The following is a 12,094-nucleotide window of genomic DNA, read 5'->3' as shown; positions in this document are numbered from 1 at the left end:
ATCTCAAATCAGATAATATGGATGGAGACCAAAGTGAGATCCAAACTTTACCTGTACAATGACCATTTGTATACCTAACCCTGAATTGTACCCCACATCTTTAAAATAAACATTTTTTTAAAAGCATCAAAATCGATTAGTTCAAAAACCATTTTGAGCAGTGGAAAAAGTGTCTCAGCTGGGCTTGGTGGCTCAGCCTGTAATCCCGCACATTTGGGAGGTTGAGGTGAGTGGATTGCCTGAGCCCGCGGGTTCAAGACCTGCCTGGGCAGGCGAGACCTCATCTTTACAATAAAATCAAAAAATTAGCCGGGCGTGGTAGTGCGCGCCTGTAATTCTGGCTACTCGGAAGGCTGAGGCTGAAGGATCGCCGGAGCCCAGCAGGTCGAGGCTGCAGTGGCCAGGAGCGGCCACTGCACTCCAGTCTGGGCGACAGAGTGAGACTCCAACCCAAAAAAAAAAAAAAAAAAGAAATCAGAAGTGGATCCTTCCCTGTCAAGCTTCAGATGAGACTGCAGGAGATTGCAGCCCTTGGCCAACATCCTCATTGCAGCTGTATGACATCCTGAAGCGGATGACCCAAAAAGCCTGACACACAGCTGCTGCAAGATCATTAATGTATGTTTAAAGTTTGTGATCATATTGTTACACAGCAAAGAACTAAATAATAGCTGCCTAGTTGTATTTTGTGGCTACCATGTCTTTTGGGATCAAGAGTTTTTAAAGTTCTACTGTTTCCTGAATCAGTGTTTTCTTTGATGAGAATCACTCTTCTTCTCTGTGTCTCTCAAGCTGCTGGGTTTTCTCAGATGTCCTGTGAATCTTGAATGGTTCTGAAGTGAACATGAAAGTCCCTGACAGGAAGACACTCTCTAATGGGAGTGATACGGGGTGAGCAGAGATTGAGGGAAAGAAGACAATAAGCATAAATAAAATACTTTCTGCCAGTGATATTTACCAATAAAAATATAGGTTAATGTGATATTGATACATACACATGTGCCAGAAGTTGGTAGAGGCTACCTCACAGACTGTGGTCAGGGAAGGCCTTTCGGGAGAAATTATATTTTACTAACTTGAATGAGGCAATAACTATCAAAAGCTGTAGAGGAGAGCTTTCCAAACTCAGGGACCAGATAGGAGAAAGGTCCTTATTCTCATTGATTGTAATTGATTGTAGTAATTCTCAAATTACTACAAATTTAGCAGCTTAGAACAGTTATAATCTGTTTGGTTGTTGTTTGCTTTTTCAAATTTCAATAGCTTTAGAATGTACAAATAAATTTTGGTCTGAGCTTTAAGTGTACTCACCATCCCCACTGGTGCACATTGTACTCAACATGTGATTTTTCATCCCTTCACCCCTTCCCCCACACCTGACTCTTATACCATTCTCTGTGTCTTTGCATATCCTTAGTTTAGCTCCCATTTATAAGTGAGAAGATGTGGTGCTTGGTTTTCTATTCCTGAGGTAGTTCACTTAGGATGCTTTCCAATTCCACCCAAGTTGCTGCAAAAGACATTATTTCATTCTTTTTTATAGCCTAGATATTATTCCATAGTGTATATATACCATATTTTCATTATCCACTAGTCAGTTGATGGGCATTTAGACTGATTCCACATTTATGCAATTGTGAATTGTGCTGCAATGTACATACAGGTGCAGGTACCTTTGTATATAAAGGCCTGTTCCTTTGGGTAGATACCTCGTGGTGGGATTGCTGTGTCAAATGGTAAGATCTACTTTTAGTTGTCGAGAAATCTCCATACCACTTGCCATAGAGGTTGTACTAATTCACACTATCACCAACGGTGTATAAGCGTTACTTTTTCTCTGAATCTGTGCCAGCATCTATCATTTCTTGACTTTTTAATAATGGCCACTGTGACTGGTGTAAAATGGTATCTCATTGTGGTTCTGATTTACTTTTCCCTGATGATTAGTGATATAGAGCATTTTTTCATGTTCATTGGCCATTCGTATATATTCTTTTGAGAGATGTCTGTTCATGTCATTTGCCCAGTTTTTTAATGGTGTTATACATGGGGGACCCCAAAATATGGAATTTATAAAATAATGTGTACTTACATGTTTGAACTTCAGTCATCTTCAAAGTACTCTCCATTTGATGATGCAATATACCTATTAAGATGCTTTTTCCACTGCTCAAAAGTTTTTGAACTCATCCATTTTGATGCCTTTTACCGCTTCTGTCATTTTTTACCTCTTCCACACTGGCCAAACCTTTCCCTTTCAGGACTTTTTCCATCCAGAGAAAAAAACAAACAAAAAAAATCACTTAGGGTGAGATCAGGTGAATAGGGAGGGTGGAACAAAGGGGTCATGCCATTTTTGGTCAAAAACTGCTGATTAGTGACTGAGGTTTCAGGCAGGTGTGCTTATAAATCACCCATCATGAAATGGGCACACATTGAATCTCTGCAAAAAAGAAAAAACAAACTCACTGAAGGCAAATGCAGCCTCACAACAAATCTAGCTGGTGCACTGATGCTGACGGGTTCCTAGAACACTAACCTAGCAGGGGAAGTCTGTACTCCAAGAGTCCTACACTCAAAAAAATAATTCATTTTGGGGGTATCGCCCCTTGTAATCTTACAGTTCTGTGAATCAGAAGTCTGGTAAGCTCTGCTAGTTTCTCTGTTCTAGGTTCCCTAAGACTAAAATCAAGGTGTCAGCCAGCCTGGGCTCTTATCTGGAATCTCTAGGGGAGGCTTCCAGGCTCATTCAGGCTGTTGGAATAATCATTTCTATGCAGTTGTAGGACTGAGGTCTGTTTCTTGGTTGGCTGTTATCTGGGGGCTGCTGTCAACTTAGAGGCTTCTCTCTGGCCTTGCAAATAGGTTCCTACATCTCAGAGCTGCAATGACAAGTCAAAGCTTTCTTGTACTTGGAATCTCTGACTTCATATTCTGCCATATCTTTTTTTCCGACTCTTCTGCCTTCCTCTGAGCCAGAAATCACCCTTGCATTTAAGGACCTATGTAATTAGATTGGGATTACCCAAAGAATTCAGAATAACCTATCTTAAGGTCTATAACTACATTACATCTACAAAGACCCTTTGCAGCAGTACCTAGACTAGTGTTTGATTGAGTAACCAAGGGACAGAAATCATGGGACCATCTTCAGAATTCTGCCCACCACTCTTCCTAGATGGGAATTGTGCTTGTTGCACCTTGGTTAAGATAAAGACCAGTGGGATGAGGCAAAGTGAGGAGAGTAGAGAGGAATGATGTTTGGCTCTAGGAAGGATTTGAATTATATTTTCACTTCAGTGGGAATCTATTGGAGTATTTTTTATCTAGGGAAGCAATATAAGTTAATTTATATGTGAAAATGATCAATATGGCGAGAGGGGAAAGCTTCCTTGTTAATTGTGCCTCATACTGCTAAGCAGGGCCATGGATGGGAAGCAATGTGTTAACCTTGGTGTGGGTCTGCGTGTGTGTCCATGGGAAGAATATAGACAAGAACAATAGAAAGGGAGGTTGACAAATGAGGAAGGAGATAACAAGTGAGACAGCAATGAGTACACTGGAAGCTTTCGATGTTTCATCAAACACGTGTGCTTCTATCTAATGTGATGGTCTGAAGTTACCTGCCACCAACTAATTTCTCAGGCCACAGGGCCCACAAAAGCCAGGTCACTATAAATCACTTCCTGATTTAGGAAACTCCTACTTCCCAGTGCCTCCATATGAACAGTAGGGCATGATATCTGTAAGACTAGTCTCAGCAGTCCTTCCAGATACCAGACTCCTGGCCCACAGACACTTTGCTACCTGTGCTAAGGGTACATCCCAGGCACTTCTGAGAAAATCAATCTCAGCTGGCCTTTCCACAGCACTTTATTACTTAGCCTAGGAATTCCAACAACCCAACACTGTTTGCCTTGTAACTTCCAGAAACATCTAAAATGTCATATTCAAAAATGGCATCCTTCCCTCTTTTCCAACATTGAATGAATTTATTCTTAGTTTTTATCTTTTCACTTCAATGAGCACTTTGCACATATGGGCAGGAAAGAGCCTGTGACACTGTCCACCATCCTAAATGAAAATCTCCACAGTATACCTTTTTCTTATTAAGCTAATATTTTCTTCTGAAAAAAAAAAAAAGGTGGGGGGCTGGTATAGTTCATCACAGAAGCCTTTTAAGGGAAAGGTGTGCTGCTTGCATAGCTGGATACACGGTAAAGAACAACTCTGACATCAAAGCATGGGACCACCATGGGTCCCTCTCTGAGACTGCCCAGCTTAGAAATCAGTGGGTGGAGACTTGACCAACAGAACCACTCTCTGTTCATTCATTGCACAGGCTGTCGTGGTACTGGAATGCTTGCCCTGGCCACACCTGAGGAACCTGGACTTGCCATTTTTTTCCCAAGTCATCTCTAAATTTCTAAACAGAAATGGATTAACAGAGCGCTGCCACCTAGGTTTCTCTGACCTTAGCAGGCAAATAGCTGGTTGCTGAGACTCCTGGGCTCAGCCAACACAAAGCACCAAAGGTTCAAGTATCCTTAACTGCAGTACGCTGCCTAAAACACTACCTTATGTGGAATTCCTAATTTTTGTTTTTCCCCCTTATCTTTAATGATTTGTATATCCAGTGGCATACTGTGCTGCCCTAACTCCTTACCAAGGCCCTCTCAATATTTTCCCATTCAGTTTCTATAACGATCCAAGTTCGTAACACTTAAAAAGTTAGCCCTTACACAACTACATTTTGTTTTGTACGTAGCATGGTGCCCAGCACCTGGCACTCTGTAAGCAAATGTCAAACTGATAAGTTAACTTTTGGCACTGATAACAGAATAGCAGGCCTAGATGTGTCATTAGTGACTGTCTTCTACAGCTTCCTCACTTATTGCTTAAAAAAAAAACAAAAAACACTGAAATCATAGTATTTACAAATTGTCCAAGATCAAAATCATGGGCAGTTTTCCAAAACCCATTTAAATGCTCTTTCCATTATAAACTGACTGTGAAAAGGTAAAAGGTTAAATCTTTTTTAAAGGCAAGCATTAAAAGTGGTGATTAGGGCAACCCCCTTGGATCCTCTCCCACTGTGGGAGATTTTCTATCCTCTTAATAAATTCTGCTTTCTTAAAAAAAAAAAAAAAGCAGGGCTCGGTGGCTCAGCCTGTAATCCCGCGCCTTTGGGAGGCCTGAGGTGAGTGGATTGCCTGAGCCCATGGGTTCGAGACCCGCCTGGGCAGCGAGACCTCATCTCTACAATAAATAAAAAAATCAGCCAGGCGTGGTAGCTCAGGCTTGTAATTCCGGCTACTTGGAAGGCTGAGGTGGAAGGACTGCTGGAGCTCAGCAGGTCGAGGCTGTGGTGGCCGGGAGCGGCCACTGCACTCCAGTCTGGGCGACAGAGTGAGACTCCAACTCAAAAAAAAAAAAGAAAGAAAAAAAAATTGGTGACTAGATCTCATCTATTCTTCTACGCCTCCCTCCATTCAGCAAGGCTTCTAGGCCTTTAAAATAGCTCCATCTATCCAAACTGTTTAAAATGTGCTCCAGATGCTTACTCACCACCAACTCTAGATTTGGGAATCTGAGAAGGAAGCTAAACGATGTATCTTTATCTGACCTGTCCTTTTTCCATAGGCCTGAATAGAATCTTCTCAATCAGATCTCTGGAGGTGGGTTATAGTGTACCTTAAAAAAACTAGGGAATAACAATGAAGACTAATAACACACAGAGACAAGTAAAAAATAATAGTCTAGGTAGGACCTATGAAAAAGGTCTAAAGTCTAGAAAAAGAAAATAATTAAAAGTAAGCCCAAGATCTTTATACTATGACTCTATCTTATCAAAACCAACTTGTGGAAGGTAGACTTGTTATTTCTGAACATATTTTTATTAGTCCCGATAACAAACAAAAATTAGGAGATAAGGAACAAAAAGCAGAAAGCAAAAACTGATACTTTCACTCTAGCTTTTGGTGAGATCTTAAATCTATTTAAGTAACAGTAAACAATGCTGTTTTTCATGTAAACCATTATACTAGCTAACATTAAGAATTACGTGAACTTCAGAAGGAACTTTCTTCAATAAAAGATAAATTTTAATCAGATACAACCTTATGAGTAATCCTCAGCCTAAAAAAAGTTCCAATTAGCGTTTACCATTCATACTCTTCTACATTTTCAAAAGAAAAACTTCTTTTGAAAAAACAAAAAATGCATTCTCATTTTGTTTAAATAAGGCTTACACATCAAATAAGGCAAATAAAATTTAGATTAACACAGGTTATGTCAATTGGTTATTAAATTCGCCATTACTGAGGTACAGAATTTAGAATATATTCTAAAAAATGCAATTAACAAACCCTGAGCTTCCTGTGCTAAAAAATGAAAAAGACTGTACTACAAAAATGCCATCTTTTAATTTCAAGTGTCCCATTTACTTTCCACAACCGAAAGTTTTGTTCCAGTTTTCATAAAGTTCTAAATCTTCTGGAGACACACTAGGCCGCACAGTTCTAAAAGCATTATCAAAATCAATATAAGCTATTGGTCGAACTTGATCTGGTGTTATGGTAGCAATGTCAGCAGTTTGTAAACTGCGAATAGGACCAAGAGAAGCCTCTCTGCAAAGCTGTGTCATGTCTGCTCCTGAGAACCCATCAGACTGCTGCACGATCTGTTCAATTTCCTCTTCACTGAGGCAAGATTGTTCCTTGGACATTAGATTAATTACTATCTGTTTCCTAGCTGAAGCTTCTGGGAGGGGAATATAAAGCCTTTTCACCAATCTTCTCCGAGCAGCCTCATCAATTTCTTGTGGCCGATTTGTTGCTCCCACCACTAGAATACGATCTTCAGAAGACGTAGTTGCTCCATCTAACTGTACTAAAAATTCTGTTTTTATCCTTCTAGAAGATTCATGCTCACCATCTCCCCGGTGAGATAATAGGGAATCTATCTCATCAATAAATATCACAGCTGGCTGCTGACACCTTGCAACAGCAAACAATGCACGGACCATTTTCTCCCCCTCACCTACCCATTTGGAAGTCAAAGATGAAGCAGAGATGCTAAAGAATGTTGCACCTGATTGACTAGCAATGCACTTGCCAATGAGAGTTTTACCAGTCCCAGGAGGACCAAAGAGCAAAATTCCTTTAGGGGGTCCCCGTAAACCAGTAAAGATGTCTGGCCTCATCATGGGCCACACAACTATTTCCTTTATTGTGGCTTTAGCAAATTCGACTCCTGCGATATCATCCCAATTTACTGGCGGTCCATGATCCATAATCTCATTCATAATAAGTTCAATCATCTTTGGCTCCACGTTCTTCAGGCGCTCATCAACTGGATGTGCTGGTTCTGCAGGTCCTGTCCCATAAGGCTTATACTGCATTCCTCCATTCTGCTCTCCCCCATCTTGTTTAGGTATAGGAGGAACAAACTTTCCAAATATTCCTCGTGCTCTGCTAGCTCCCAGGGACTTTTTTACACCACCATATGAAGACCCTGATACACGGTGGGGTTGCTGGAACTTTTTTTGCTGATCTGCCCATAACTGTTCTTTTGCAGTTTTAAAAGTAGGCAGGCTGCTGTCCTCCTTTTGACCATTATCTTCTGTTTTATGAAAAGCCTTATTCATTACTGGATTGGAAAGTACATCAGTGGTACCAGAATCATAGAAAGTCTTTCTTTCCTGTGGATTTTCGCAGCCAGCAGGAAAACAAGATTGATTTGATAAGGACACATTTAGTCCTACGTTGCCTTTTGGAGAGATGCAATTTTCCTTTCTGCCATTTCCAAATAATGGTGTGGCATGAAATTTTGCAATGGCTGGCTCACCTAAAGGTGTTGAGAATGTAGGACAAGTCTTAGTGGTGTTAGTCACCATAGGTGGCTGGGCGCTCTGATGGTATTTCAAAGGATTGCTCTCTGGGACGTCTTGGGTCCTATCTGTATCATAAGTTGAGTTAGGTAAAAGGTCACCCCTTCCAGAACTGCCAAAACCACTACATTTAGGAAGAGCATAGACAGTGGCCTCCTTATGAATTACCAGTGATGCATCAGTAGGTTCCAATAAAGAGTCTTTAAATTTTTTGCCAGCTTGCATCATCTTCTGTACACTACTCATTTTGAAAACATTATTTATTGACAATCCAGACTGCCACTTGTCACTGTCAGTTTGTTGAGATCTTGCCAAAGTTAAAATGTTTTCTGCATAGTTATTCAAGCCAGATTCAACACTGTCAGAATCAATAATTGCAGAATATTTCTCTGCATATTTTTTGAACAGTTTGGTAGCACAGACCTGGGAGATCTCAGAGTTTGCCCATGCATACTGAATGCGTAATATCTGTGCACGGTATGCATCTGCCTTCTGTTCTGTACATATGCCAGATGTAATTGCAAAGTAATTCTTCTGCCATTCACTCAGGTGCACAGACCTAGAGCTGGAGGTCTGCATTTTAGAGGTTCTATAACAAACAAAAAAATCAGTATCAAGAAAAAAAGATATAGCACTTTAAACATGCTTTAAAAATATTTGCTAATCTGAAGGAAGGTACATCAAACTTTTCATTTATAAAGTAAATGTATAAGGATAGATTACTTGGCAAGAGAAATATCTAGTTAACCACAGATTTCAAGTATTCAAGACATACTGTATAAAGTCTCAAGATTAAAGACTTAATTTTTTATGGTTAAACTGTTTTAGTTATATAATAAATTTTCCCCATGAAAAGGAAAAACATTCAAAGCTCAAATGAAAAGGGTTTAAAATTAATCATCAAATGAAAGGTAATATGGAATATGGATAGACAATGCAACTATAGATACACAAACCAAAACAAATGAGAAGTCTGATCTCTAAGAGAAATTAGATGAATGATCATAGGCAAACTATCACTGAGCCTTCATTATTCTTATCTATAAAGAGAGGAACCATTTTAACAATCAAGTAATGAATATGAAAATAATCTAAAAATTACTTTCATTATCCCTATTGTGCAAATGTAGAAACTGAGGCTGAGAGTTAAGAAACTTACTTGAGATTACACAGCCAGTTATGAGTGGTGCCAGAAATCGAACACAAGCAGTTTCACTCCAGATTCAGTGCACTTCACCATGTACACAATGCTTCTTGACACTGCCAGCCTAGGTCACAGATTGAGCAGCATGGATCATAATATGAACTATGACATATTTAAATGTTTTTAATGACTTTATTCATAAGCACCTAAAACAGAATGCCCCAGAATTTCTCACAATTTCCCAATTTCACATAAAGTATTAAAAAGTGAAATTATTACAATAAATCAAGTATGACAACAAAGTAAATTAGGTTATTAGTAAAGTGCTTTTACTTTAGATTTTTTTTCTCAAGTTATTTCCGTAAGTCCCTCCACATTAAGTCATATCTTAACAGAACTGTAGATGAATGTATCATGTTGGATATGTAGAATTTACCAGTAAATCCACAAGAATAATCTATTTTTTAAAAACTAAATTTTTTTACTGTAATACAGTAAAAACCAAGAATTTACTTATTTTTACCTTCCAAATTATGTGTAAGTGTAGCTTAATAATCAATAAAGTATTTTAGTCCAACAGCCATGTTTAATACTGCTTTGTACCTCCCATAATGTCTTGCAAAGAATTTGTCACACTGTATATAGGTACCCATATACCTTTGTTGGAAAATAAAGAAATTTAAGATCCAGTGAGACTGTAATTTTTTTAAAAGCTACAAAGCTAAACAGAGTCAAAACTAGAACTGGCCTCCCCTGATAAGCAGCTCATCCTTATTTTCACCAATCTAACTCTTACTTTACACTTTTTATAAATAACTTTTAAAACTTTTTCATTTTTAAATGAATACTGAAATACTGAAAATGAGAAACTGAAAAACAGGTAAACTTGGAAAACATTTGTCACAAACTTTCACAATTACTATGATCATCCTCTTTCTCTTCATGGCTAAATATCACTTTATCATCAGCAATCCTGGGATTCCTCCAATAGCTCAGCGTTCTAGTCACTGTTCTTAGAACACCCCTCTTTTTTCTCCTTTCCATCTTCACCTTTTAAAATAGTCACCGCCCAAGTCTTATTTCTTCCTTTCAATTCAATCATTTATCTCACAAATATAGATATGGATAAAGAAGAAATTTTTGGTCATCACTAATTAATGGCATAGCCATTGTTCTGTTTATAATTTCCAAGTTATAATTTAACCTTCAAGGACTTTCCTAGATCTAAACAAGAATGGTCAATTAGCAATGACATAAGAATTGTATTTCAATTTACATTTTAATAACGTTCTAACTATCTTAAGAATGTGGTATTTGTCTTCCTAATTAGACCATGGGCTTCTGCAAGTAGGTACTGTTTTCTATTATATTCTCTCAGTACACAGAATATGGTATTCATTGGAGTAAGCGTTATTAAAAGACAGAGCTCCTACCAGACACTGTACAGGCCCTTTGGAGCAGCGGTCCCCAACCATTTTAGCATCAGGGACCAATTTCGTGGAAGACAATTTTTCCCCGGGGGTAGGGGAGTAGGTGGTGGTGATGTCAGGGACGGTTTGAGGATTTAAGTGCATTACATTTATTGTACACTTTATTCTTATTATTACATCGTAATACACAATGAAGTAATTGTTATGAAATTATTAATACGAGTCTGCAAGCAACTGATTTACTGTGGTCTCTGTGCAGTCAACCTCGCAGCTGATGTCAATCTGTATTTGCAGCCTCTCCCCCCGTGCTAGCATCACCATCTCAACTCCACCTCAGACCATCACGCCTTAGAATCTCGTAAGGAATGCGCAACCTAGATCCCCCGTGTGCGCAGTCCACAAAAAGGGTTCGCGCTCCTGTGAGAATCGAAGGCGCCGCTGATCTGACTGCAAACGGAGCTCAGGCTGCAATGCGAGTGATGGAGAGCGGCTGCCATCACAGACAAATCTTGCTCCCTAGCCGGCCGCCCGCTCACCTCCCGCCGTGCAGCCCGGTTTCCTTTAGAGCAGCGGTCGCCAACCTTTTTAGCATCAGGGACCAATTTCGTGGAAGAGGCCCCTGGCCGGGAGGTTGGGGACCCCTGTTTCAGAGATCTCCATTCCTGGGGCAAAACAGCACGGGAGTCGGGAGCGCGGGCCCCGCGGCCGGGTTGCCTGGCTCAGACCCAGCTCCATCACCTTCAGCGGCAACCCAGAGGACACCTCCCAGTGGCTCTCGCCTGTTTTCACCTCCACGCGGAGCCCAGTGACATCACTTCGTGGGCGGGGCCTGGGAATTCTGCAGGTCGCCGACACCAGCTCCAGCACCTAGAAGACACGCCACGCGACCCCGCTCGTCACTCTCCTCGCGACGGCCCCCCGAGGAGGCCATCAGCCCTCCGACCCCATCACTGGGGCTGTGTCTGCGGAACTCGGCCCGGTCCGCTGCCCAGGCCGCCGCGCAAAGGGCGGTTCGGGGGTCTTCCGGGGCTCCCGACACCACCGCCCAACCTAGCCTCGCGCTGGGGAGCGGGGAGGACCACCCATCCCCCCACCGAACAGAAAGAAAAATCGAAAGGGGCGCCGAGGGCATGGCTCCCGAGAAAGCCCCGGGCCGCCGCCCGCCCGGACACCGGCCTTGCACAGCCCCACCGGGAAGCCGCGGCCCCCGGCAGCACCCACCCGTCTCGCCCCGGCGTCCCGGCGCAGAGGCCTCACGCGGGCCGGCGGCGCCCCGGCTCCGCCCGCCTCCCTTCACTACCGCCGACCTGAAGCGCGTCCCGGACGCCGGCAGCCTCCGAAAAGCGCGGGGAACGGCCTGCGCCTGCGCGCCGCTGACGTAGTCGGGCCTGCGCCGTGCATGCAAGCGTGCATGCGTGCGTGAGGGGCGCGACGGGGCGCGCGGGGTGGGCGGGGCGCGCGGGGTGGGCGGGGCGCGCGGGGTGGGCGGGGCGCGCGGGGTGGGCGGGGCGCGCGGGGCCCGGCCTTTCACTCGCCTCGCGTGAGATGTTTTGATGAAGGCTTGGTGCGGACGTTCTGCTCAAGGAGACCTGCCGGCTGTCCAGCAACGGTGGGTTCGCATAAAGTCGT

The 12,094-nt window shown here is 42.2% G+C and overlaps 1 protein-coding gene across 3 annotated transcripts; it reads right to left on the bottom strand.

Annotated features, from left to right (window-relative positions):
* Positions 1–5,891: 5,891 nt before the first annotated feature.
* On the bottom strand, positions 5,892–11,851 carry FIGNL1 (fidgetin like 1). 3 transcript variants are annotated; one of them, XM_008056154.2, is made up of 3 exons: positions 11,773–11,851; positions 9,051–9,159; positions 5,892–8,480 (listed from the first exon to the last, which is right to left on the bottom strand). In XM_008056154.2, exon 3 carries the CDS (start codon positions 8,468–8,470, stop codon positions 6,443–6,445), a length of 2,028 nt encoding a protein of 675 aa, XP_008054345.1. In that variant the 5' UTR covers positions 8,471–8,480; positions 9,051–9,159; positions 11,773–11,851; the 3' UTR covers positions 5,892–6,442. The 3 variants fall into 3 exon arrangements, with proteins under 3 accessions (XP_008054345.1, XP_021567078.1, XP_021567079.1); XM_021711403.1 differs by lacking the exon at positions 11,773–11,851 and adding an exon at positions 10,469–10,485; XM_021711404.1 differs by lacking the exon at positions 9,051–9,159 and having other exon boundaries at positions 11,773–11,811.
* Positions 11,852–12,094: the final 243 nt, after the last annotated feature.

The sequence above is a fragment of the Carlito syrichta genome, unplaced genomic scaffold (genome assembly GCF_000164805.1).
Source record: "Carlito syrichta isolate Samal-C Ts95f unplaced genomic scaffold, Tarsius_syrichta-2.0.1 Scaffold302263, whole genome shotgun sequence".
NCBI lineage: Eukaryota > Metazoa > Chordata > Mammalia > Primates > Tarsiidae > Carlito > Carlito syrichta.
Note: the sequence above shows the minus strand (reverse complement) of the source record. Positions and strands in the feature narration are given on the sequence as shown.